Source organism: Rhinoraja longicauda, chromosome 31, assembly GCF_053455715.1.
Source record: "Rhinoraja longicauda isolate Sanriku21f chromosome 31, sRhiLon1.1, whole genome shotgun sequence".
NCBI lineage: Eukaryota > Metazoa > Chordata > Chondrichthyes > Rajiformes > Arhynchobatidae > Rhinoraja > Rhinoraja longicauda.
In genome coordinates, this window is record NC_135983.1 from 22768439 (window position 1) to 22793678 (window position 25240).

The 25240-nt window shown below is 46.1% G+C and overlaps 1 protein-coding gene across 1 annotated transcript in view; it reads right to left on the minus strand.

Annotated features, from left to right (window-relative positions):
• wdr5 (WD repeat domain 5) overlaps nt 1-25240 on the minus strand; it is a 40187-nt gene that overhangs the window by 6870 nt on the left and 8077 nt on the right. The window contains exons 2-12 of the mRNA XM_078426029.1: nt 23758-23940; nt 20235-20343; nt 18718-18791; nt 15569-15658; nt 13204-13293; nt 12196-12279; nt 10000-10055; nt 8498-8544; nt 5655-5730; nt 4868-4901; nt 1377-1451 (exon numbers count right to left, since the gene is read on the minus strand). Of these exons, the coding sequence (XP_078282155.1) occupies nt 1377-1451; nt 4868-4901; nt 5655-5730; nt 8498-8544; nt 10000-10055; nt 12196-12279; nt 13204-13293; nt 15569-15658; nt 18718-18791; nt 20235-20343; nt 23758-23835 (813 nt within the window). The 5' untranslated portion in view covers nt 23836-23940. The remainder of the gene's footprint in view (nt 1-1376; nt 1452-4867; nt 4902-5654; nt 5731-8497; nt 8545-9999; nt 10056-12195; nt 12280-13203; nt 13294-15568; nt 15659-18717; nt 18792-20234; nt 20344-23757; nt 23941-25240) is intronic.

Consider the following 25240-nt stretch of genomic DNA (forward strand, 5'->3'; position numbering starts at 1 on the left):
TTTTGCCCGAAGGGAGAGGGGAGAAGAGAAAGTGGCCAGGGTGCGACTTGTCCTTGATTGTGCTGCTGGCCTTGCCAAGGTAGCATGAAGTATAAAATGGAGTCAATGGAAGGGAGGTTGGTTTGTGTGATGGTCTGGGCTGCGTCCACAATTTGCTGCAATTTCTTGCGATCTTGGATGGAGCTGTTTCCAAACCAAGCTGTGATGCACCCCGATAAAATGCTTTCTACGGCGTATCTGTAGATGTTGGTGAGAATTGTTGGGGACATGCCGAACTTCCTAAGCCTCCTAAGGTAGTAGAGGCACTCAGTTCAGTTACAGTTTAGTTTATTGTCACGTGCACCGAGGTACAGCGAAAATCTTTTGTTGCATACTAATCAGTAAGCAGAAAGACAACACATGATTACAATCGAGCCATTTACAGTGTGTAGATACATGATAAGGGAATAACATTTAGTGCAAGGTAAAGCCAGCAAAGTCCGATCAAGGATAGTCCGAGGGTCATCAAAGAGGTAGATAGTAGTTCAGCACTGCTCTCTGGTTGTGGTAGGATGATTCAGTTGCCTGATAACAGTTGGGAAGAAACTGTCCGTGAATCTGGAGGTGTGCGTTTTCACACGTCTGTACCTTTTGTCTGATGGGAGAGGGGAGAAGAGGGAGTGGCCGGGGTGCGACTGGTCATTGGTATGTTTTCTTGGTCGTTGCTTCAACAGGGTGGTCCAGGAACAACAACCAAGGACAGCAAGTTAAACTACGACTGCTCTCAAACCCCCCTATGCTGCCATGTTCCACAGTGAACGTCCAAACCCATTGACAGACTTATCCTTGTTCGTAACTGATGGTGCCAGATCCAAGTGCATTGCCAGGCTTGGTTCCTCAGCTCACTAACCCAGTTCATCAGCAGTCTTTTAGAAATAAAAACGAAGACTCCAGCAGACAGCCAAAGGTTTCAGGAGAGGAAGGGAACTACAGAGAAGGAATGGGTGGCGTTTCAGGCCAGGACCCTTCTTCAGACATCAGTCATCACACGAAACGTCACCCATTCCTTCTCTCCAGAGATGTTGCCTGTCCCGCTGAGTTATCGTCAAGATAAAACAACGTGCTTGAAATAATCACGAAGTCAGGAATAGTCGTTGGGCACAGAAACAGTTAACATGGGCTCGGTCGACAATTTATTACAATTACATAACGGCAGAATGAAGAGTTCTTCAGCACTGTAATAACGCTGGCTGAAGCTGGAGTACTGTCCCACTGAGTGCTGCAATCAACATTAAATTATAAGGAACTGGAACACGAGAGCCCTGAAATAAAAGCTGTGCTAAGAAGAACAAAACGTAACCACAGACCTGCAAACAAAGGCAAAAAGTTGATCTTACCTTCCCACCGGTAACAGAGAAGTTGGCAAATATGCAGTACTTCTCATTTTTGTGGCCTGTGTAGGTCTTTAAACACTGCAACACAATATCAGCAGTCATCCATCTCAGCCAGTAACAAACATAATCAGCAAGTATCAGCAAAATGCAATGCACAATGGCCAATTAACAATAACTTTATTTATAAATTTAAAGCAGATGTATGAAAAATGGCAAAATAACATATGTAGGAAGGAACTGCAGATGCTGGTTTGCACAGAAGCAAGACTCAAGAAGCTGGAGTAAGCTAGCGGGTCAGGCAGCATCCCTGGAGAAAAGGAATAGGTGACGTTACGGGCTTCCCCCGACTCTCAGTCTGAAGGGTCTCGACCCGAAACATCCTGTTACCTTTCTCCAGAGATGCTTCCTGACCCGCTTAGTTACTCCAGCTTTTTGTGTCTGCCTTCATTGTCGAAAAAACATGTTTTTACTGAGCCGCACACAGGCATTCGTGCTACACAGGAACTTGCTTGCTACAAGGATATGGGATGCACTGCAGGGCACTCGGATGCCTTGGTGCTGCTGTCTAAATCATGGACCCAACTGCCCGAACCCTGAGGTAGGAACATGGTGGAGCAGGTCGCCATTTAGAAACAATTTTTAAAAAAACAAGACCAAGTGGACCCGTTGGGCCCATTCCTCAAAGAGGGGGGAGGGAAGGGGAGAGGGTGTGAGTGAGTGAGCCCGAGACCCAAAGCCTCTCCTGTATTGTAGCACCCTCAACCCCCCCCTATCACCCCTCCACCACCCACTGACCCACTCCATCCCCCCTACCCATCCTCACTTGCCCCTTCCCTGCCCACACTTGCCTCTCCCCTACCCCCACTCTCCCCAGTCCTGCCTCCAGCCCCATTTCCCCCTCCATTCACCCCCACCTCCCTCCCCTACCCCCTCCCTGCCCGCACCCCACTCTGCCCCGCACCCCTAATCTTCCCTCCTCCGCCCCCCCACTCTTCCCTTCTCCCCACTCTCCCCCCACCCCAATCTTCCCTCCTCCCCACCCCTTCCCTTCTCTCCAGCCCCACCCTGCCCTCCTCCCCACCCTCTCCTCCCCCATCCCCACACTCCTCCCCCACTCTTCCCTTCTCCACCACCCCCACCTCCGCCCACTCTCTCCTCCACTACCCCCCCTTTCCCCCACCCTCTCCCCCATTCTCCCCTCTTCCTCACCCCCACTCTCCCCTGCCCCGCACTGTCCTCCTTCCCCCCACCCCCTCTCTCTTACCCCGACCCCCAACCCCCTCACCTGCCCCCCACACCCATTGGCCCCCTTCTCCCCACCCCTCCTCCCCCCCACACCCCTCCCCCTCCTACCTCACTCTCTCCTTCTCCCCCCACCCCCACTCTCTCCTCCCCCTCCTCCCCCACTCTCTTCTTCCCCCCACCCCCTCCTACCTCCACTCCATCCACTCGACCCCCCCCCCTCCCGCGGGCCCAGCAACGACGCTTAAAGCTCCTCCGTGCGAGGGGGGAGAGGAAAGGGGAGAGAAAGGCACTGAGCATGGCACTGCTGTCAGTCGGGCGGGTGCCCCCCCCATCTTGGAGAGGGAGAGGTGACTACACCTCCCGGCGGTCAGTGCCGCCCGATCTGAGGAATGTCCGCGCGAGGCATGCTGGGACAGGCGACAGTGCACGGAGGAGCACATTAGTTAAAGGTCCCGGGGGGAGCGCATTAGTTAAAGGTCTGGGAGGGGGGGGGGGTTGGGGGAGAGAGCGAGCTGATCTCTTGAAGACGTGCGGGTCCCATTGTGACGTCACACGCTGAAGACCTTCAAGGAATGGGTTAGAAAGGAATTTTTTTAACTTTAAAATCTCTCTAGCTTTAAAAATGTAGCTTCAATTTGAATGAGAGTTGTTAGACATTATGCCCAGGATAATGGTAAGGTAAGTGCAAAGATTGTGGCGCTATGGTGTACGGTTTTGGCTGTGCGAACCATAACAGTTATGCTGTGCACAAACACACGGACAGAGAGTTTTACTAATATATATAGATAGATAGATGTTGGCAAGTGGCTCCTCCTTGTGGTCCGAGTGATAAAATTATTTTTAAATTAATGGTGTAAAAGGAGGCCTTCCCTTCTTGCATATGTTTTGTTAAAAAGCTGTTCCCATTTCTGCATTCCTTCTGCCTTTTCCTCATGAACCTACTTGAGTTCTTTCCTTATATATATTGAATTTCTCTTTTTAAAGTCACATCCAAATCAGGTACCTCTGCTTTCTGTTATCAGAAAGCAAAAACTTCATTAAAAAGGTCCCCTGCCTGTTCTTAGAACTTGGTTTCTAAAATTCCAATCCAAAGTAGAGTTCTGAAGACCAGGCAACAGTTTCATCACCTGACAGTGGAGCGAGAACGAAGCAGAAAAGGGAAAAGGAGGTAAAAACTACTCATAACATATGATCTGTCCGTTCCTGTCAGAAACCACAAGAGATTGAATAACAGACACGATGTGCACAGGGCATGTTCACCAATCTATGCTGACGTTCAGCACCCAGGGTTAACTATTAACTGTGTGTGTGGGGCCCGTACCCCAGTGAGGGTCAGTATGTGTGGGGCCTGTACCCCAGTGAGGGTCACTGTGTGTGGGACCTGTACCCCAGTGAGGGTCACTGTGTGTGGGACCTGTACCCCAGTGAGGGTCAGTATGTGTGGGGCCTGTACCCCAGTGAGGGTCACTGTGTGTGGGACCTGTACCCCAGTGAGGGTCAGTGTGTGTGTGGGGGGCCCGTACCCCAGTGAGGGTCAGTGTGTGTGGGGGGCCGTATCCCAGTGAGGGTCAGTGTGTGTGTGGGGCCCATATCCCAGTGAGGGTCAGTGTGTGTGTGGGGCCCGTACCCCAGTGAGGGTCAGTGTGTGTGGGGGGCCGTATCCCAGTGAGGGTCAGTGTGTGTGTGGGGCCCATATCCCAGTGAGGGTCAGTGTGTGTGTGGGGCCCATATCCCAGTGAGGGTCAGTGTGTGTGTGTGTGTGTGTGTGTGTGGGGGGGGCGTACCCCAGTGAGGGTCAGTGTGTGTGTGGGGCCCGTACCCCAGTGAGGGTCAGTGTGTGTGTGGGGCCCATATCCCAGTGAGGGTCAGTGTGTGTGTGGGGCCCATATCCCAGTGAGGGTCAGTGTGTGTGTGGGGCCCATATCCCAGTGAGGGTCAGTGTGTGTGTGTGGGGGGAGGGCGTACCCCAGTAAGGGTCAGTGTGTGTGTGGGGGGTCGCGTACCCCAGTTGGTCATCGCCCTTGCAATTCATATTCTGGTCAAAATGCTCACGGAACCCACGTGTCTCTATAATTCAGTGCCGAAAAGAACCAGTATTCTACACATTAATCTCCATGGGATCAGTACCCCTTCAATGTACCATTGCAGAGGCCATTGTCGTGGGAGCTGCACTCCAGTACCACAAGATCAAGCATACTGCAGAATGAGTAAGAGAACTAGTCAGAAAATCCAAATCCTGGAATATGTACCTTTCCTTTACTGTAGTCCCAAAGTTTCAGAGTGCTGGAAAACATAAACACTTATTTTAGAAATTAGTGTCAATGAAACTGCTCCCACACCCCAATCTCTGGCCATTGCCATTCTTCCTTCAACATCAGCCGAGGTTACTAGATCACTGGGGTTTGCTTGCCCAACACCATATTAGTCATTAAGTTAAAGTCAAGCATATCCAGAATTCCCCCCTGCCCCCAGTACATGCTAGCTTGCATAGTTTACTCTGCAATTCCTTTACACAACCTCAAAAGGAGCCAAACTTCAAATAGGAGACGACCATCCAGACACATACCCTTCCTCCCAGTAATTGTTACTAAGTCTGCAAGGAAAGGGAGCAGGGCATGAGGCCAATCATTTCTAAGAGTCTACTTGGGTCAATGGGCCCCTTTTACTGTGTCAAACTGCTTACTCGAGTAATCCCAGAGTGTGTTCCAGCTGGGTGTTATCTAGGTGGTAGGTCAGAAGATGGCACGAGACTTTGGAGAAGATACATGCAGCTATTTTGATCTCTTCCTTACTGCATCAGATCTCCTCTCATCAGAGTGCGGAATGCAGAGGTCAGTGAGCTGGCACTCGGGAACAGGATCATAGTGTAGCTCCCAAATAAAATGGGAAGGCTGCCAATGTCATGGAACAATGCATGGGAAAGATGACTTTCGCTTGCTTTAGTAACTAGCAGAACTTTTGGTCGCAATAAATGAGACCAATGGCAGTTTCTTTGGATGCGATCAATGAATGCATGCTTGGTCAGAGATTCCTTACTTGTCAAGTGTTGCTGCCAAAATGTATTTCCCATTTGGAGAGAATTTCACAAAAGACACGGGAGGATTATCATCATCTGTTGAAAGAAACACAGTTAGTTTGCACTTAAGAAAGCCCAGGACAGCCTGAGGGTGTGAAATGAACTGAAATGATTCTTGAACAAGCTCTCGTGAATCAGCAACATTTAGTGGTGTGCACAGAGATACAATTAACACATCCCCGAGCTTCGATTAATGATGACACTCTCTGGTGTGAATCAGAGCACTGCAGAACAGAGAGGATTTCAGGCTCCTCTCCTTGGCCCAAGGAGAGTTATTCAAAGATAGCAAGAGTAGACATTGTAGTGTAAGAAAGAGAAGATGACTCTTGGGGGCAGGGACAGAATTGATTTGGTTGGAGTTGAGGAACAAAAAGGGGACAATCATATTACCGGTGATATTTTAGTTTAGTGATACAGTGTGGAAACAGGCCCTTTGGCCCACCAAGTCCACACCGACCACTCTCCCCTTGCACAGTAGCACTACCCTACACACTAGGGACAATTTACAAAGAAGCAAATTAACCTACAAAACCTGCACGTCTTTGGGGTGTGGGAGGAAACCAGAGGACCCAGGAAAAACCCAGATAGCTGGAGAAGATCCAAAAAACTTATGGACCTCCAAATAACAGGAGTGAAAGAAAGAGCAAATCCATGGTGTAAACTACTGTGCCTGAAGAATGTTGGTTCATGGGCTCTTTAAGTACCCAAGTATCAACAGGGAAAAAGTTGGACGTACATGGAAAAGAGAGGGAGGAATTTGTTAGAATTAACCAGGAGAGCATTATTATCCAGTACCTTCTTGGTTCAACTAAGGAAAAGGCACGGCTGGATCCAGTGCTTGAAAAGACGAAAATCAACTGTCCTCTATTATACGATCATTATTCTTATCCAAGTATCGGGGGAGAATATTTGGATAATAATAATCTTATCATGGAGGCATAGATTAGATCAATTCTTGCTCTTGGTTAGCTCTTGGCTAACTTCACTGGGATGCGTTGGATAGGGAGAAGCATTCAGGCAAGGCAAAATTAAACCTGAAACTCTACCAAAGCAATGGAAGATATGCATGGTTTTAAAGGAGGAGATATTTCAGCTCCAGGTTAGGTACATTCCCACAAGATGCAAGAGTGGGGGAACCAAAGTGTCCTTGGGTGACAAAAATAATGAAGAAATAACAAGTGGGTGCATGATCTCTGTCAGAACAATTCTTGATAATGAGAACCAGGATAATAAACACTAAAAGGGAGAGAGGAAGTGAAGACTAGCAGAATAAATCTCTGAAAATGATACGGCAGGAAGCCAAAACATCATTTACCAACATGCAAATAGTAAATGGGCAGGAAATGGCAGAGTGGCTGCCTCACCAACAGGATGTCTGTCCTTTCTTCTTTTTGTTATCTTTAGTATATGTTAAAAAGTATGTTTTAGTGTTCCTTGGTTTGTTTTATGTGGGCGGCGAGGCGGGGGTTTGGGAGAAACCTTTTTTTTCCATCTCTTATCTCGACAGAGATGCGATTTATTTTTGGTATCGTATCTCCGTCCCCACTGCGGTCTAACGTCGTGGAGTTGGCGGCCTTTCCTGGAGACCGACGGGCGCTCCAAGCCGCAGGAGTGGCAAACAATAAGAATACTGCAGGAGGACAGGTTGGTGGGCTGGTTGGAATTTTTAACATCGTGGAGCTCGCGGTCCCTGGTTAGTGACCAACTTCGGGAGCTCCAACCACAGGAGTTTCGCTCGCCCCGGGAGCTTCGCTTGCCCCGATGCGGGAGCGTCGATCGCCCCAACAGATGGTTCCACTGCCCCGACCACGGGAGAATAAAGAGGGAAGAAGATTAGACTTTATTGCCTTCCATCACAGTGAGAAATGTGGGGAATCCGCTGTGGTGGATGTTTATGTTAACGTTTATGTAGTTGTGTGTCTTATTACTTTTTGGCTGTATGGTAATACGAATATCACTGTACCTTAATTGGTACACGTGACAATAAGAAACCTTTGAAACTGAATTTAATGAATAAAAATGTGAGATGATGGATTTTGAAAGGATGAATGGGAGGCGGCAGCACAGACTGACGATGAATCTGGGATAATGTACATAGATCATTGAAGGTGACAGGACACATTGAGCATGGTTGTTGATACACATGTCAGTTTAGTTTAGAGATGCAGCATGGAAACAGGTCATTCAGCCCACCGTGTCCGCACCGACCAGTGATCACCCATACACACTAGCTCTCTCTTACACACGAGGGACAATTTACAATTTTACCAAGCCAATTAACATACAAATTTGTATGTCTTTGGAGTGTGGGAGGAAACCGGAGCTCCCAGAAAAAATCCACACAGGTCACGGTGCGAACGCACAAACTCCATACAGACAGCACCCGTAATCAGGATCAAATCCGGGTCTCTACCGCTGAGCCACCGTGTCTTGAAGTCTTAAAATCAATGGCTCTACTCCTCCTGCCACTCAATGACCCCATGGCAACAGAGAGAGCTAGAGAAAGGGTTTCTGCTTCCAAACTGCAGGAAGACATGTGAATGTCAAAGTGCAACTTAAGCTACAATGCTAGACCCAAGGGAACACCTTGCCAATGTTCACTATTTTAGCTCAACTATAACGATCAGCCAAGAAATCAGGGAGAGACAAGTTGCGATGCTCCATCAGCATCCAGGGCGCTTGCTTGCCGAGTGCCACTGTGCAACTGGATCCCAATAAACTTGAACGTATCAGCATGGTGGATTTGGACTGTTCTTTACCTACCTATCCCACTATCTCATGATTAGGCTTGACAATCACTTACCAATCAGTGTTTTAAGGCATTGCCCTGATGCGGTATCCCAAATTCGGCTGCAAAAACAGAGACAACCATTTAAAGACAATCTTTAACATAAGTGTATCCTTTCCTTCAGGTGTTGATCAACATTTTATTTTTTTGGCCAGTTAGTAAGACTCATGTAGGAATATGGGACTTCAGTGGTTCTTATAAGAGAAACTACATGAGACACATACTGGCTAATTAAGCGAAGAACCCAAAAGGAAAGTTGCATATTTTTAAAAAATAGTAACCTTTTGTGATCTGAAAGGGAGTTGGATGCAAATCCAAAAATGTTTGAAATAGAAATGGATAGACATTGATTTTGGAGGACGGGGCAGATGGAAACATTGATGCTCTGGAGAAAGTTGAGGATGTTGAAGTAATTAGATAACTCCATCAAAGAACATGGCATACCAAGTGGATTCTACCTGTGCTGAAACAAATTAAAGATTCTGAGACTTTGATAAAATTATTTTAAACTAGTAACACTATTTTTAAAGAGAAAAAAACAATAATCTTTTGTGATCTGAAAAGGAGTCGGATGCAAATTCAAAAATGTTTGAATGATAAACACTGATTAGACTTTTTCGATTTTAGAGATACAGCGCAAAAAACAGGCCCTTCGGCCCACTGGCGATCTCCCCGCATACTAATGCTATCCCACACACTAAGGACAATTTTACCAAAACCAATTAACCTACAAATCTGAATGTCTTGGGAGTGCAGGAGGAAACTGGAGCACCCGGACAAAACTCTTACAGGGTCACAGACAGAACGTACAAACTCCATACAGACAGCACCTGCAGTCAAGATGGAACCTGGGTCTCTGGCACTGTAAAGCAGGAACTCTACCACTGCGCCACCGTGCTGCCCTGATATTAGGGGAGCCGGGGCGGATGAAAAACTTTGAAGCTCTGGGGAAAGTGACGGTTGTGGAGTTAATTAGATAACTATCAAAGAGCACAACATGCCCAGTGGGCTCCACCTGTGCTGAAACTTTTGAGAGATTCTGTGAGACTCTGATAAATGATTTTAAATTAATTCTGCAATCAATTGGAAGCTTCAATTCTGAACAAGCTGCACAACTCAAAACAGTCCAGTGCTCTGCATGCTTATCTATGTGCTTCAGAATCAGGAAAAGACAGCTTCTAACATACAGATTGTGATTTACATCGAAGATAGACACAAAGTGCTGGAGTAACCCAGCGGGTCAGATAGCATCTTAGGAGAATCCTTTTTGAGCACTTTGTGTCTATCTTTGCTGTAAATATCCACTGGTGCTGCTTGAGGGGCAACTGTCCTCAGAGCTGGGATATAAATTGTAACTACACTTCACTAACACTCCATTACCCATATTGGCAATGAGCTATGGAGGATGGCTTGTAAATGCATGTTAATTCTTTCCCTTTTATTGTGACATTGACAGCAATGTTTCTGATCAGTAAGCAAAATATTTTACAAGGCAAAATTCAGAAAGTAACACCTACCACAGGCCATCATAACTACTGGAGACAATGAGGGATCCATCTCTGTTAAAATGTACCTAAGAGGATGAATTCAACATACATCCAGTCATATAAACAGCTGAGAGAACATCACTATACCACATGAATTTACACAAGGTGATTCCACATCTACACACTTCTCCCCAACAATGTCCACTTTACAGTTAATCTGTAGGGTGATGCTCTTAATGTGAATTTTCCACAACAGGATTTATAAACAGATGACTTAAAACTAATGATGAAGCTATGATGTATTTATGCAACCATTGGTATCGCCAAAGTTAGAGCATGCAGTTTAGGTGGAAAATATGTTTTGAGGTCACAGACTATAGATTCAGAGGAATGTACCCGAGGATGGGGGATGGAGTTAAGAACAGAGTCAGATGCTTAGGTTTTTCATGTGGTGAAAAGATAATTTAAACGTTGGCCTTTTGGATTAAGGAATGGACTGCGATGGGGGTAAACTGGAAAAAAGAAGAGTTATCTAGTTGGGAACATGTTGATAAGGGGCCAAAATAAATGAAAGACATTGAGGTGAAGAATCTGAAGAAATTTTGCATTATGTTGTTGGACTGCATCACTTAGCCACAGGAAGAAGCAATTGAATCTTTCCATATAACCATGCATGTAAATATTCATTTGCCTCGCCCTAACTATAAAGGTACACAGCTCCGATAACACAGGGGGGAAAGGAGTGTGGAAAAATCAGTCGGAAGAAGGGTCTCGACCCAAAACGTCACCAGTTCCTTTTCTCCTGACCAAAGAGCGTCTTTCACTTTGTTGACCTCCCAGCGGAGCGAGCTGTCCGTCGGGGAATGTTGCTGACTGGGCCCGCTGCAGACTGCAGGAGTACGTGCTGAGGGACGCACTGAAGCTTGGTGCAGGCAACGCCAAGGCTCTGTGGGGGAGGACCACAGTCTAGGGTCCTTCCGTTGCTGGACATGGGGGGGGGGGGGGGGGGAAGGGTGTGGTGGAGACGCCCCTCCAAATAAGGGATACTGTGTAAATGTCTGTCAATTTGGAAGTGAATAACTATTGAATGTGTAACCTCCGGAAATGTCGGATGGGGTTGTTAAAAAGATGTTTTGTAAATATTTATTACTTGAATAAAGTAGTTTTTGATATAAAAAAAAATAATAATTCCTTTTCTACCGAGATGCTGCCTGACCCACTGAGTTACTCCAGCATTTGGTGTCTACCTTGGAAGAATTAGAGGTGGGATTGGGAAGTTTGGGATTGCTGAAAGCTGGAGATACTGAAGACGCTGGAATCTGGAGCAAAAAAAACCCAAAATGGTGGAGGAACGAGCAGCAACTGTGGAGGGAAATGGGCAGACGATGATTTGGGTTGGGACCCGTCATCTGGACAATTGTTCAAAGTGATTCATTTGAGGCAGATGCGAACAATGCAAAGGGGTTGCACAATGAGATTGTTATGGGCTAGGTGCAGCAAACCGTCACCTATCCACCAACCAGGAATTCACAGATCCTGATGGTTTGGTATTGGACTCAATTCCAATGGCTTGGTATTTGGCGGCTATTCTCCCTCTGCTGAGATGCGCTGGAGCCCAGGTTCCATGCTCCCCTGACACTCTTTCGGTTCGTTGGAAGGTGAATTACACCATGTAATGTCTAAAAAATCAACTAATTAGAAGTGTGTGGGGATATTGAAAAGATTAACATCAAGTAATTTGCCAGCCTGACATGATTGAGTTTTACTGAATCAGATTATTGGGTGAGAATGGGTCAGTGGAATTAATTGGTATTGACAGCATGGAAGGGCAGTGGGATTAGATTAGGATCGACACAACACAGGGTGGGGACACGACACATGATTCAAGAATTTGACAATCATATTTGTCAACAGAATGAGCACGAAGCTGACACTCGTCTTCATGGAGAACATGAGGTATTGGAATTAATTTAGGATTGATGCAGGGTTGTGGGAAGTAAGTGAGTGTGTCCAGATCAGGATGTGGTGTTATGGAAATTATCTGGGAATATCAGAGCTGTTAAATTGAGAATAAGATCAATCATGGGCTTCTCCTGCACTGCAAAATTCTCTTGATCAAAGTAATACTCGATTGCAAAGAATTACTCGAGGCAAAACGGCAAATACTTTCAGTTTCTGGTTTCAACCTGCTGCCTCTGTGAGGAGGCCTGAGGTATCAACACTTACAGCAGATACAGGGTCAGAATGTGCTGGCAGGGTCTTCAGGCACTTCCCAGTCTTCACGTCCCAGATCCGTACACTCTCATCAAACTTGCAAAACAAAAGTCAAATCAAAGCTCAGCCAAGAACCGCAAATTAAGCAGCCGATTAGTTGTTTTAGTCATAGATTCCTACAGTACAGAAACAGGCCCTTCACCCCATCTCATTCATGCCAACCAAAATGCCTCACCTGTGCTAGTATTTACCGTATTTGGCCCATTTTCCTCTGAATCTTTCCTATCCATGCACATGTTTTTTAAACGCTGTTATTGTACCTGCCACAACTACATCATCTGACAGCTCGTCCCACATACCCACCGCCCACTTTGCGAAAAATTGGTGACACGGGTTCCTCTTAAATCTTTTCTCTCTCATCTTAAACCAGAGAGCAGTGCTGAACTACGATCTACCTCAGTGATGACCATCGGACTATCCTTGATCGGACTTTGCTCGCTTAACCTTGCACTAAACTGTATGCCCTTATGCATCCCTTATACACTGTAATGGCTCAATTGTAATCATGTATTATCTTTCTGCTGACTGGATAGCATGCAAACAAAATCCCCACATGGGGAGCCAGGCCTCAGGGAGGGTCAGTGAAGTGGGACCCCGTGCCCAACCAGGGTCAGTGGCCGATGGGCCCCATGCCCCAGTGAGGATCAGTGCCGAGGAAACTTGCGTCGCAGTGAGGATCAGCGCCTCCACCGGGCAACCTTGCCCCTGTGAGGGTCAGTGAAGTGGGACCCCGTGCCCAGCGAGGGCCAATGCCCGATGGGCCCCATGCCATGGCAAGGGTCAGCGCCGAGGACCTTTTAAGAGAAACAAGTGCCGTACCACTCAAACCCCCAGCACGGGTCACTTGCTTCCACGGACCAGTAACTACGTCCTCAACAATCTGGTGTAATGCATGCACACCCTTAGCTTAACTCTCAGAACAGCAGGGAAAAACTTCAACATTTCGAGCCAGCTACTCACCGATCCAGAAACTATCAGGTTTGACTGAGGGTTGAAATTACAGCAGAAAACGTAGTTACTGTGACCCTTCAGTGTCTTCAAGCATTTCCCCTGAAATCATAGTCAATTCAAACAGAAAATTCAGATTTATAAAGTACATGTCATAAACCAAGTCCAAAAACATTCCACAGCCAAATAATTGTCCTACAAAGTCCATGCCTTTTCGCAGTGCCCTATTTGGACACATTTCACTGCTGCAAACAGCAATGTGAAAACTGGCAGAATCTCCAATTCAATTATTTAGATGAGGAATAAACAATGGCTTGGACTTTTGGGAAACCTCCTCAGATTTAATACACATGAGATCAAATTCATCCTGAAGGCAGAATCTCCCTTAAAGTAACTAATTGACAACATTTTATTCAGTGCCATCTTTCTGCCTTGCTCCTCACTGTGTGTTCTGGATTAATGGATCAAATCTCCAAAATGTAATGCTGCCGTCAGACTGAGATGAGATCTATGTGCTGGGATGGCTAACATCATAAAGGATGGGTGGGACATGTGATAAGAAGCAGTAACACATCGAGAACGAGATGTAGGAATTGAAAGAGAGTGCCTCATGATTACAGCACAACGCATCCACAGGATCAGTCTCAAAACAATATTGTGCATTTGCATGGCACCCTCGGATTATCGTTCACAAGAGTGATAACTGAGGACAAACATGACCATCACTCGATCACAGATGTGAACAGTGTGGTTTAATGTTGGCCAGGATGGGATGAGTTACAAAGGAATTGAGTTTGTGTTCAGTGCACACAAACCAGTATAGCAAATCGACAAGAGGTCTGAGTGACTCCTGGTGACTGACCAACAAGATGCGAGTGGTAGAGAAAACTGTAAGGGGGGGGGGGGGGGGGGGGGTTAGGGGTAGTGTAGAGTGTATAATGCTTGTGGCCAGAGGATAAATGGGCAGAATGAAGAGCAGCACAGCATTGGTACCTCACAATGTGACAGAAGGGACCCTTGTCTGAATCAAAAGCACTACCTAGTCAGTCTGAAGAAGGGTCTCGACCCGAAGCGTCACCCATTCCTCCTCTCCAGAGACGCTGCCTGTCCGCTGAGTTACTCCAGCATTTTGTGTCTATCTTCGCACTATATATGGAATTGGGTGTCATTTAGCTCTGTTGGGTTCCCTGGTTCCATGTTTTTCCCTACTTAAAAGATCATGAGAGTTCATCGTTCATTAGCATTTACAGCAGCCTGCAGGTGGCAAGATTCACTGGGTCACCGATATTTGAGGCTTGGACTACGAGTACTGTACCACTGCCAGCAAACTAGTGCACAGCCCTGCCACATCACACCTTTGTGAGAATCTGCAGCATCAGGTATGAGGAATGCCAGGGAAATACCACACTCAGCAAGCTTAACCTGCCAGCATACCTGGAAACTTTTCCAGAGGAACTAAGCGGGACTAGCGTGGAGGATTAGGAGAGAGTGTGCAGCGGGTATAGATGGCCTCTGGTAGAAACGATTCAAAACACAAGATGGTAAAATGAATGAAATAAACCAGCCCTATTTCCTCAATAATCCAGGACAGGTTGAGCACTGGTTTTCCAGCACCCTCAGTTCCAGAGCCTTTCTGGATTGTCTGTTTTCCTTGACCACAGTGGTCACGTGATAATGAAACACCCTGGCTCACAAATGACACCCCTCCCGTGTCCCTAAAGCATCATGGAGTGCCAGAAACTTAAATGAAACAAATATAAAATGTAAACTGCACTTGAAGTGGGAGCATCTAGGACCAGAAGCCATAGCCTCAGAATAAAAGGATGTACCTTTAGAAAGGAGACGTGGAGGAGTTTCTTTAGTCAGAGGGTGGTGAATCTGTGGAATTCATTGCCGCAGACGGCTATGGAGGCCGAGTCAATGGATTTTTTTTTAAGACGGAGATTGACAGATTCTTGATGTACGGGTGTCAGGGGAGAAGGCAGGAGAATAAATAGGTTTGAGAGGGAAAGATAGATAAGCCATGATTGAATGGCAGAGTAGGCATGATGGCCTAGTTCAGTTCTTAGAACTGATGAATGGAACGACCTGCTGACCCAACCCCAGCTCCCACCATCTCCCCGGCTGCTTGGAGCCCCGGCTTCCGACGCCACCTCCGACTGGCACGGTGTGCCAGCGAGCCCCTCTTTACCGGTTCACACAGCTGTCGTTGCGGGTCACATTTGCAGCCCCTGGGGATGGTGTTATCATCGGCTCACCGCCCACCCACTGCTCGCTTTAGCCCCAGGGTGACCAGTGAAGCCTAACTTCCCGCTGGCCCTGCAGTCTTTACACTGGTGACAGTCCAGTCCCTGTGATAAGCACCGATTTTCCTTACCGAGTTCACGTCCCATATTTTAAGGGTTTTGTCATCTGAAGCCGAGACAAGCAGGTTTGAATCTGTGGACCAGGCAACGTCCGAGATTCCCTATTTTAAAGCAGAATAAGGGAGCATCAGCACTGAAAAAGCAGTTTATATCTCTGAAAACAACAGAGCACCACAAGGACAAGAGTACAACAGTATCTTTAAGCTCACTCCCCCATTGCCACATTCTTAATAGATCCATCTGCCTCTTTTTAGAATTTCGAGATACAGTGCAGAAACAGGCCCTTCAACCCACTGAGTCCACGCCGACCAGTGATCACATCACATTAGGGACAATTTACAATATTTACTGAAACCAATTAACCTACAAACTTGTATGTCTTTGGAGTGTGGGAGGAAACCAGAGCACCCGGAGAAATCCCACGCAGTCACAGGGAGAACGTACAAACTCCATGCACATCACCTATAGTCAGGAATGAACCTGGGTCTCTGACGCTGTAAGGCAGCAATTCTACTGCTGTGACACTGGGCCATCCATTTTGCAGACAATCTACAGGTCATCCCATGGGATAGCCTAATCCAGTTTGGCAGGGTGCTGAAATTAAACTCATGACTGGCTTGGAAGGAGTTTAGAGTACATGACTACAAATGCATCTGGCCTGGCATGCAAGGCATATCAATCCTGATATAGTGGCAATATACCATAAATCAAATATTTGGACAAACTAGAAATTAATATGTCTGGCATTTGGGAAATATAGGGAAGAAATAAAAATCAGGACATCATTGAATTGATTCAAGTTAAATGTGAACCATGTGTACAATGCACAGCTGCATCAATGCTACTTACTCCACCATTATAACATAGCCTGTTTGTATCAGCTAGTCAGAGTGACACAGAAATTTGGTCCCCAAAATTGTGCTCAGCCTCAAGTGCCCAACTTTATATCAATGTTACACTAAACCCACCAATCTTCACATTCTGTAAGAAAATAACTGCAGATGCTGGTACAAATCGAAGGTATTTATTCACAAAATGCTGGAGTAACTCAGCAGATCAGGCAGCATCTCAGGAGAGAAGGAATGGGTGACGTTTCCGGTCGAGACCGGAAACATCACCCATTCCTTCTCTCCTGAGATGCTGCCTGACCTGCTGAGTTACTCCAGCATTTTGTGAATAAATCTTCACACTCTTGTCAATTCCCCACAGATTCTCTCACTCAGCAACACGCAGGGACAACTTACAGTGGCCAATTAATTTACCAGGTCACATGTCTTCAGCATGTGGGAGGAAGCTTCCACGGTCACAGAGACAATGTTCAAACTCCAGCACCAGAGGTCAGGATTGAATGCAGATCGCTGGAACTGTGTGGCAACAACTCTACTCGCTGTGCAGCTGTGACTCTGCGGGGAGCATTATCACCGTACTTCGGCTCCCAGCACCAACACCTCATTCTGATGTGGGGCCAAGAGAAGCATTGGCCGAGTTAAACTGCGAGGCCTTAAGTGCAACACAATTCCTCCATGTACAGTCAGAGGCAGGCGCGAACTCTTGAGTCTATGCTATTCTAAGCCCTGCAATCTTATCATATCATATATATACAGCCGGAAACAGGCCTTTTCGGCCCACCAAGTCCGTGCCGCCCAGCGATCCCCGTACATTAACACTATCCTACACCCACTAGGGACAATTTTTACATTTACCCAGCCAATTAACCTACATACCTGTACGTCTTTGGAGTGTGGGAGGAAACCGAAGATCTCGGAGAAAACCCACGCAGGTCACGGGGAGAACGTACAAACTCCTTACAGTGCAGCACCCGTAGTCAGGATCGAACCTGAGTCTCCGGCGCTGCATTCGCTGTAAAGCAGCAACTCTACCGCTGCGCTACCGTGCCGCCGTCTTGACATCTTATTCATGTCATCTATCCTAATCAATCGCCAATACTTATCTCCCTAGTTTCTTGCCAGTCTTCTGTCAATTTTTCTAACATACTGAGCTGGAAGGGTCATAGAACATAGTACAGTACAAGAACATGCCCTTCGGCCCACAATGTCTGTGCCAAGACCATCACTTATCCTCCTGCACATTACCCATATTCCTCCATATTGTGCATATAAATACGCCTTCTAAAAGTCTCTTAAATGCCACTAATGTATCTCTTTTGACCACCTTCCTGGCAGCATGTTCCACTCACCATCCTCTGTGGGGGAAAAGAAAACTTTCCTCATACATCTCCTTTAAACCTTGTCCCTCTCACCTTAAAGTTATGCTCTCTCGTGTTTGATTTTTCCGTCCCAGGAAAAAAAGATTCCGATCCTTTACCCCACAAATGCCCCCTGTTATTTTATATATTTCTATCAGGTCTTCCTGCAACCTCCAACATCTCAGAGAAGATAATCCAAGTCTGACCAACCTCTCCCCGTAGCTAATACCGTTTAATCCAGGCTATCTACCAGTCATGTCCCTCCCCAACCACATTTCCATAACATCACATCCCCAATCATCACTCCAGGCATTAATCTGCTTTCTCCACAATACTCCTTGCGTTGAAATAAACACACTTCAGCCCATCAGCATCACCAAATTCCTTCACGTTTCCTTGCCTGTATGTCCTTTGAGACTTACTGGTCCTTACCTCTGCCTTCCCACCATTCTTTCTAACTTCTGACCTACTGCTCTGGTTCCCCACCTCTCCAGATTAAACGCTCCTAAGTAGCACCAGCCAACCTCCCTGCACGGGATACTGGTCCCTCTCCAGTTCAGATGCAACCCGTCCCTCTTGTGCAGGTCACCTCTGCCCCAGTAGAGATCCTAATGGTCTAAAAAAACGGAATCCCTACCCCCCTGCACCAATTCCTGAGGTATACATCCATCCATCCTATCTTCCTATTTCTACCCTCACTAGCACGTGACAGTGGGAGTAATCCAGAGATTATTGTTATTCATGACAATTTTATTGCCAGTCATTGAGGTTATTGTCAAGAGACACTGTCATTCATGACAATAACACAGATTATCTGCAATTAACCGTACCTGACTTTAATAATGCCACTCCCAAGTCGTTATTTGCATGTCATATTGTGTTATTCTTAATAGTATCCGTTGACATTGGGTTAAAGGAAGCACTGAATGTTGTGTTAGTATTTCTCACACTCACCAGTTTGTGTCCTGATATGGTCTTCTCAAACTTGCCATCATAAGCACCCCATATTTTAATTAATTTATCAGCAGCTGTGGAATTAGATGGAATAGATATCAGGTGCCAGATAGAGCAGACCTCTTCCTCCTCATCCACACCAAGCACCAGTCCGGAGAAATGGTCTACTCAGCAAATTCACCATCGCTGGAAAACTTACAAGAATAAGATTCAGCCCATCTGCAATTTCTTTTAAGTCCTTGGATTGAGGATAGGGGTGGTGGTGTAGTGGTTAAATTACTAGCTCAGCAGCTTGAGTTCTAGGTTGTTGAAGGCTTCAAATCCTACCATGACTCCGTAGGAATTTGATTTCAAGTCTGTAGATTGCTGCAATGATGTTGTGAGCGGAAGAAACTGGGGGAACTAGGATAGAAAAATGGGATTAATGCTTGATTGTTGTAAGTGGTGGTTGACTGTTGGTGCAGACACACTGGGCTGAAGGGCGTTTCTGTGCTGTATCGCCGACTCTATAACTCTACCTTGGTGTACACTGCCTTCAGAGGTGCAAGAAGGGCCCATCCATCTTCTTCCCACACATGTCTGCAGAGCTTATCAAGCAACACTAGATACTCCCTCCCTCCAGGATTAGCAGCCAAGGACAGACGATGAGCATGGAGACCAGGAGGTCTTGTTTTGATTTGCGGTTACGTTCAGTTTCTATTGGCCTCAATGTTGTGGAGAGAGAGGAGCAGTGACAGCGCCTGCTTTAATCACATTCCAGACACTATTCGGCAAAGTGAGGTGGCAGAAGTTGGGCAAAAAAACACACCTGGCAGGGAAGATTAGGACTGATTCGTGGGAAAAAAATCACAACCTATTCTGAAGCAGAGGCTCTATAAGGCACTGGTCAGGCCACCTTTGGAAAATTGAGTGGTTTTGGGCCCCCCATATCTGAGGAAGGATGTGCTGGCATCAGAGGGGGTCCACAGGTTTACAAGAATGATCCTGGGGATGACTGGGTTAACGTATGATGAGCGTTTGTTGGCTCAGGGCCTGTACCCGCTGGAGTTTAGAAGGATGAGGTGGGTGGGATCTCATTGAAATCTACCGAATAATGAACGATCCAGATAAAGTGGACATGGAAATGATGTTTCCAGTAAGAGAGTCCAGAACCAGAGGGCAGAGCCTCAGAATAAAAGGACGTACCTTCGGAATGGAGAAGAGGCATTTCTTTTGCCAGAGAGTGGTGAATCTGTGGAGTTCAGTGCCACAAATGACTGTTGAGGTCCAGTCATTGGGTGTCTTTACATAGCAAAGATTGATAGATTCTTGATTAGTAACCTGCCCTGGCATTAGTTAAAGGTTATGGGGAGGAGGCAGGAGCAGGGGGTGGAGTGCGAAAAAATAGCTCAACCATGATTGAATGGTGGAGTAGACTCAATGAGCCAAATAGCCTGATTCTGCTCCGATGTCTTACGGAATGCTTTTATGTTACACAATACTAAATTTATTTAATGAACTAATAATGAAATACTCACAGGAACTTGCCAGCCATTCGCCATTTGGACTGAATTTAACAGAGGAGACGGCTTTCGTGTGTCCGGCCAATGTAAATTTCAAAGTATAGTTGGGCTTGACTGCAGAAGGCTGGAATCCAAACAGAAGAGAGGTTTTATTTAAAGCAACTTGCATTTATCATTACCAGGTCAAACTGTAATTGCAGGTCGTGTTCCAGTACTACTCCAACAGATTCCCCACCTGCACTCACTCCCCCTGCTCAACGATCTCACACCTACCATAAGACAGCAATTATAAACATGTCAGACTGCAAAACCCACCCCAACAATATTTCATTCTTCATAGCTTATGTAAAACTCATGGTTGATTATCTTTGTTTGGACTTCTTTTCACAGAACATCGCAGCTACAGAGTCACTTTAGATTAAAGGACCTCGCTTTGAAGGTACTAATCACCACCTACCTTGACCAATGGAGATAATGAATTTTAGATTTTTAGATTTAGAGATACAGCGCAGAAACAGGCCCTTCGGCCCACCGGGTCCGCGCCGCCCAGCGATCCCCGCACATGAACACTATCCTACACTCACTAGGGACAATTTTTTTTTTAAATTCTTTTTTTTAAACATTTGCCCAGCCAATTAACCTACAAACCTGTACGTCTTTGGCGTGTGGGAGGAAACCGAAGATCTCGGAGAAAACCCACGCAGGTCACGGGGAGAACGTACAAACTCCGTACGGTACAGCACCCGTAGTCAGGATCGAACCCGAGTCTCAGGCTCTGCATTCGCTGGAAGGCAGCAACTCTACCGCTGCGCCGCCCTAATTCTATCCCACTGCTTCCTTGTGTGGAGCAAATGGTTGAAATCTTTAGGAGGTCACCATTATACAGCTTCCAAACAGCTTTCAGAATATCATTTCATCCAGTCCAGTTGAGATTCTGATCACCGGTGACTACCCGGACGGACTCTGTCTGTGACAATGCCATTGGCTACCAGGAGTAGGTGATTCATAGTGTTCAGATCATTGCTGAGCACAACATATTGTAAATATTGATATGGCCCATCCTCCTTCAACATCTCACTACTCCAATTTTTACATCTATTCCCTTCATTTTTGGCCTTTCTGCTCAGACCAGTAAACTCTTCCCTTTCACAATCCAGTACCTCATTACTGATTAAGTCTCTCTTCAGCCTTCTCTGGTCCGAAGAAAGCAGCATCCTCCCACACAATCTTTCCTCGGAACCAAACTTCGCCATCCTCGGCAACATCTCCTTAATCACCTAGAACGTCCTTATTGTAATGTTATTAGAACATATAATGTTGTATCTGGAAATCTCGATGAGGTCTAACAAATGTTATTCCAGCACAATCTCCCTGCTTTTACGTGAGGTTTGATCAATGATCCATATGCCTTCTTAACCATCGTCTACCTGCCCTGGCATTTTTGGGGAAATGTGGACATCCATTCCAAGATCTCTCTGTTTCTTTGCACCCATTTGACATTGGCTTACACTGCTTGCTTTCCCCAAAATAAATTACCTTGCCCTCAATTCCTTTTTCACTATTATGCCCAGATGATCAATCCGTTATTATATTGGCAAAGATCAATAGATTTCTATTGTAAATACTGTGGAAAATGTTTGTATCCTCTGGAAACATTGTAACTGGGTGATTATTAATATGATGTACATGCAGAAAACACACAGAGCATGGAACCCTGCTACAAACAGTCTTCCAGTCACAAAAACATAATATTGCATCCTGTTACGGAGCCAGGCTTGAATTTAACACCACTACACTTGGATCACTCGAGACTTTAATCTTACGAGCAGTTTGCCACTTAGGATTTGGTGAATAGCATCCTAAAACCTTTGTACATTACATCCAAATACTTCCATTATCAGCACTGAAATTCCCTGCAACTTGCTCAAAACTTCCGATTGTTAATCAGACATAACCTTAATCCATGAAGAAGGGTCTCAACCCAAAACATCGCCCATTCCTTCTCTCCAGAGGTGCTGCCAGTTACTCCAGCATTTTGTGTCTACCTTAATTCATGTTAACGGTTTCTGTTTTGTCTTTTTCCCCTATCTCAATGGTTTAAATTGTTTCTCTGAATATTGTCTAATGACTTGCTCAACAATGATTGCAGGCTGACTGCTCCAGAACTCTAAGGCATGTCGCTGGCTTCCTTTTTAAACAACAGTACTGCATTTTGCATCTTCCTGATATCTGATAACACACGTGCAGCCTGAAGGGATTGATGCTCTTAGCAGTTTTGGACACAATTCATGAGTCTCTTGTGTCTATGTTGTATAATAATTATTTCACTCAATCCTTTTTAACAATGATGTAGTACATAGAACAGTACAGCTCAAGAACAGGCCCTTTGGCCCACAATGTCTGTGCTGAACATGATGCCAAGACCATCTTTTCTCAACTTGCACAATATCCATATCCATCCATTCCCTGCACATCCATATATGTCTCTTAAAAGTCTCTGAAATGCCACTATCATATCTGCCCCAACCGACATCCCTGGCAACACGTTCCAGAATTCACCGCCTTCTGTGTGAAAAAAGTTGCCTTGTACTTCTCCTTTAAACTTTGCCCCTTTCACCCTAATCCTAGGGCGGCACAGCGGTAGTGTTGCTGCCTTACTGCGAATCCTGACTACGGGCGCCGTCTGTACGGAGTTTGTACGTTCTCCCCGTGACCTGCGTGGGTTTTCTCCGAGATCTTCGGTTTCCTCCCACACTCCAAAGACGTACAGGTATGTAGGTTAATTGACTGGGTAAATGTAAAAATTGTCCCTAGTGTGTGTAGGATAGTGTTAATGTGCGAGAATCGCTGGGCGGCACGGACTCGGTGGGCCGAAGGGCCTGTTTCCGCGCTGTATCTCTAAATCTAAATCTATGCCTTCTAGTATTTGATTTTTCCATCCTAAGAAAAAAAAAGGTTTTGTCTACCCTATCTAAGCCTCTCATACATTTAATCTCCACTGAGGTACTGTCCACAATGCATTAATTACGATAACTTCATTCATGAAGTTATGAGCTTACGGTACTGTTCATTCAAATCTTCCACCTCTCATGGCATGATCTTCTTGCAAGCTCCTCTCAAATAAAGCATTTGCTTCATTCCCTTACTTCTGCCCCACAAATCTTTTCCAGCTTACATCCACCACTCCAAATATTCCTTTCCATTCTAATGACTTGTTAAAACTGGAACTTATTTCCTAAAAACAGAGGTACACGCTACTCATTTTTCTGAAGAACGGTCTCGACCCGAAACGTCACACATTCCTTCTCTCCCGAGATGCTGCCTGACCCGCTGAGTTACTCCAGCATTTTGTGTCTACCTTCGATTTTAACCAGCATCTGCAGTTCTTTTCCATGCAAAATATGCAAGCAGCTTCACACTCGCCATTTTGTGCAGATCAGGTTTGAGCCTAATCTGCAGAATTGCCACCATCAATGCCTTCCCTCAGCACCAGAGACCAGTGCTTTGTCTGCAAACTCAACCATTACGTTTAACTTGCCTTATTTTGATTGGAGGAAGAAGGCGCTGATTGTGTTTTTGTGCACTCTGTCTCAGATTTCTTGTCTTCGGTCGCCATCCTTGCTGCCTGTATAAACCCGGCAGAACTTGATGGAGCAGCAGGTGGTGGTCAAACCCTTCAGAATACAACCGCCTGGCCAGATGCAGGCCGCGAGAGCCCTATCTACAAAAGGAAATGGAGCTGTCAGAAGCATAGTATAAATCCACATGAGCTTCACAATGAAGCAGCGTAAAAACATTTCAGAGCTAGAGGTTGTATGATCACACAGTAAATCTCTCTCTCTCGAGCAGTGATCTGGGAATAGCTTCCAATTAACAACATTAAAAACACCATTAACATTTGATTCTGCGAAAAGCTTATGGTAGAGAAAACAACTATTAACAAAAGGCACAGATACTTTGGCTCCCCACTGGGGGAAAGCGAAGGAGAGTTAGACACATGACAATTCAGAACACAAAGTGCTCGAATAACTCAGCGGATCAGGCAGCAGCTCTGGGAGATATGATCATAAGATCATAAGTGATAGGAGTAGAACTGGGCCATTTGGCCCATCGAGTCTACTCCGCCGTTCAATCATGGCTGATCTATCTCTCCCTCCTAACCCCGTTCTCCTATCTTCTCCCCATCGCCCTGAAACTGGAATTTAGAAGGATGAGGGGGGATCTTATTGAAACATATAAGATAATTAGGGGATTGGACACATTAGAGGCAGATAACATGTTCCCAATGTTAGGGGAGTCCAGAACAAGGGGCCACAGTTTGAGAATAAGGGGTAGGCCATTTAGAACGGAGATGAGGAAGAACTTTTTCAGTCAGAGGGTGGTGAAGGTGTGGAATTCTCTGCCTCAGAAGGCAGTGGAGGCCAGTTCGTTGGATGCTTTCAAGAGAGAGCTGGATAGAGCTCTTGAGGATAGCGGAGTGAGGGGGTATGGGGAGAAGGCAGGAACGGGGTACTGATTGAGTGATTAGCCATGATCGCATTGAATGGCGGTGCTGGCTCGAAGGGCTGAATGGCCTACTCCTGCACCTATTGTCTATTGTCTATTGTCTATTGTCTATTGTCTAAACCCGGATAGGCAATGTTACGGGCTGGATCCATCTTCAGATTTCACATCTCTATGCACTGACAATTCTACTAGCACGGTGGCGCAGCGGTAGAGTTGCTGCCTTACAGCGAACGCAGCGCCGGGGACTCAGGTTCGATCCTGACTACGGGCGCCGTCTGTACGGAGTTTGTACGTTCTCCCCGTGACCTGCGTGGGTTTTCGCCGAGATCTTCGGTTTCCTCCCACACTCCAAAGACGTACAGGTATGTAGGTTAATTGACTGGGTAAATGTAAAAAATTTCCCTAGTGGGTATGGGATAGTGTTAATGTGCGGGGATCGCTGGGCGGCGTGGACTCGGTGGGCCGAAGGGCCTGTTTCCTCGCTGTACCTCTAAATCTATTTTTTTTTCTAAAAT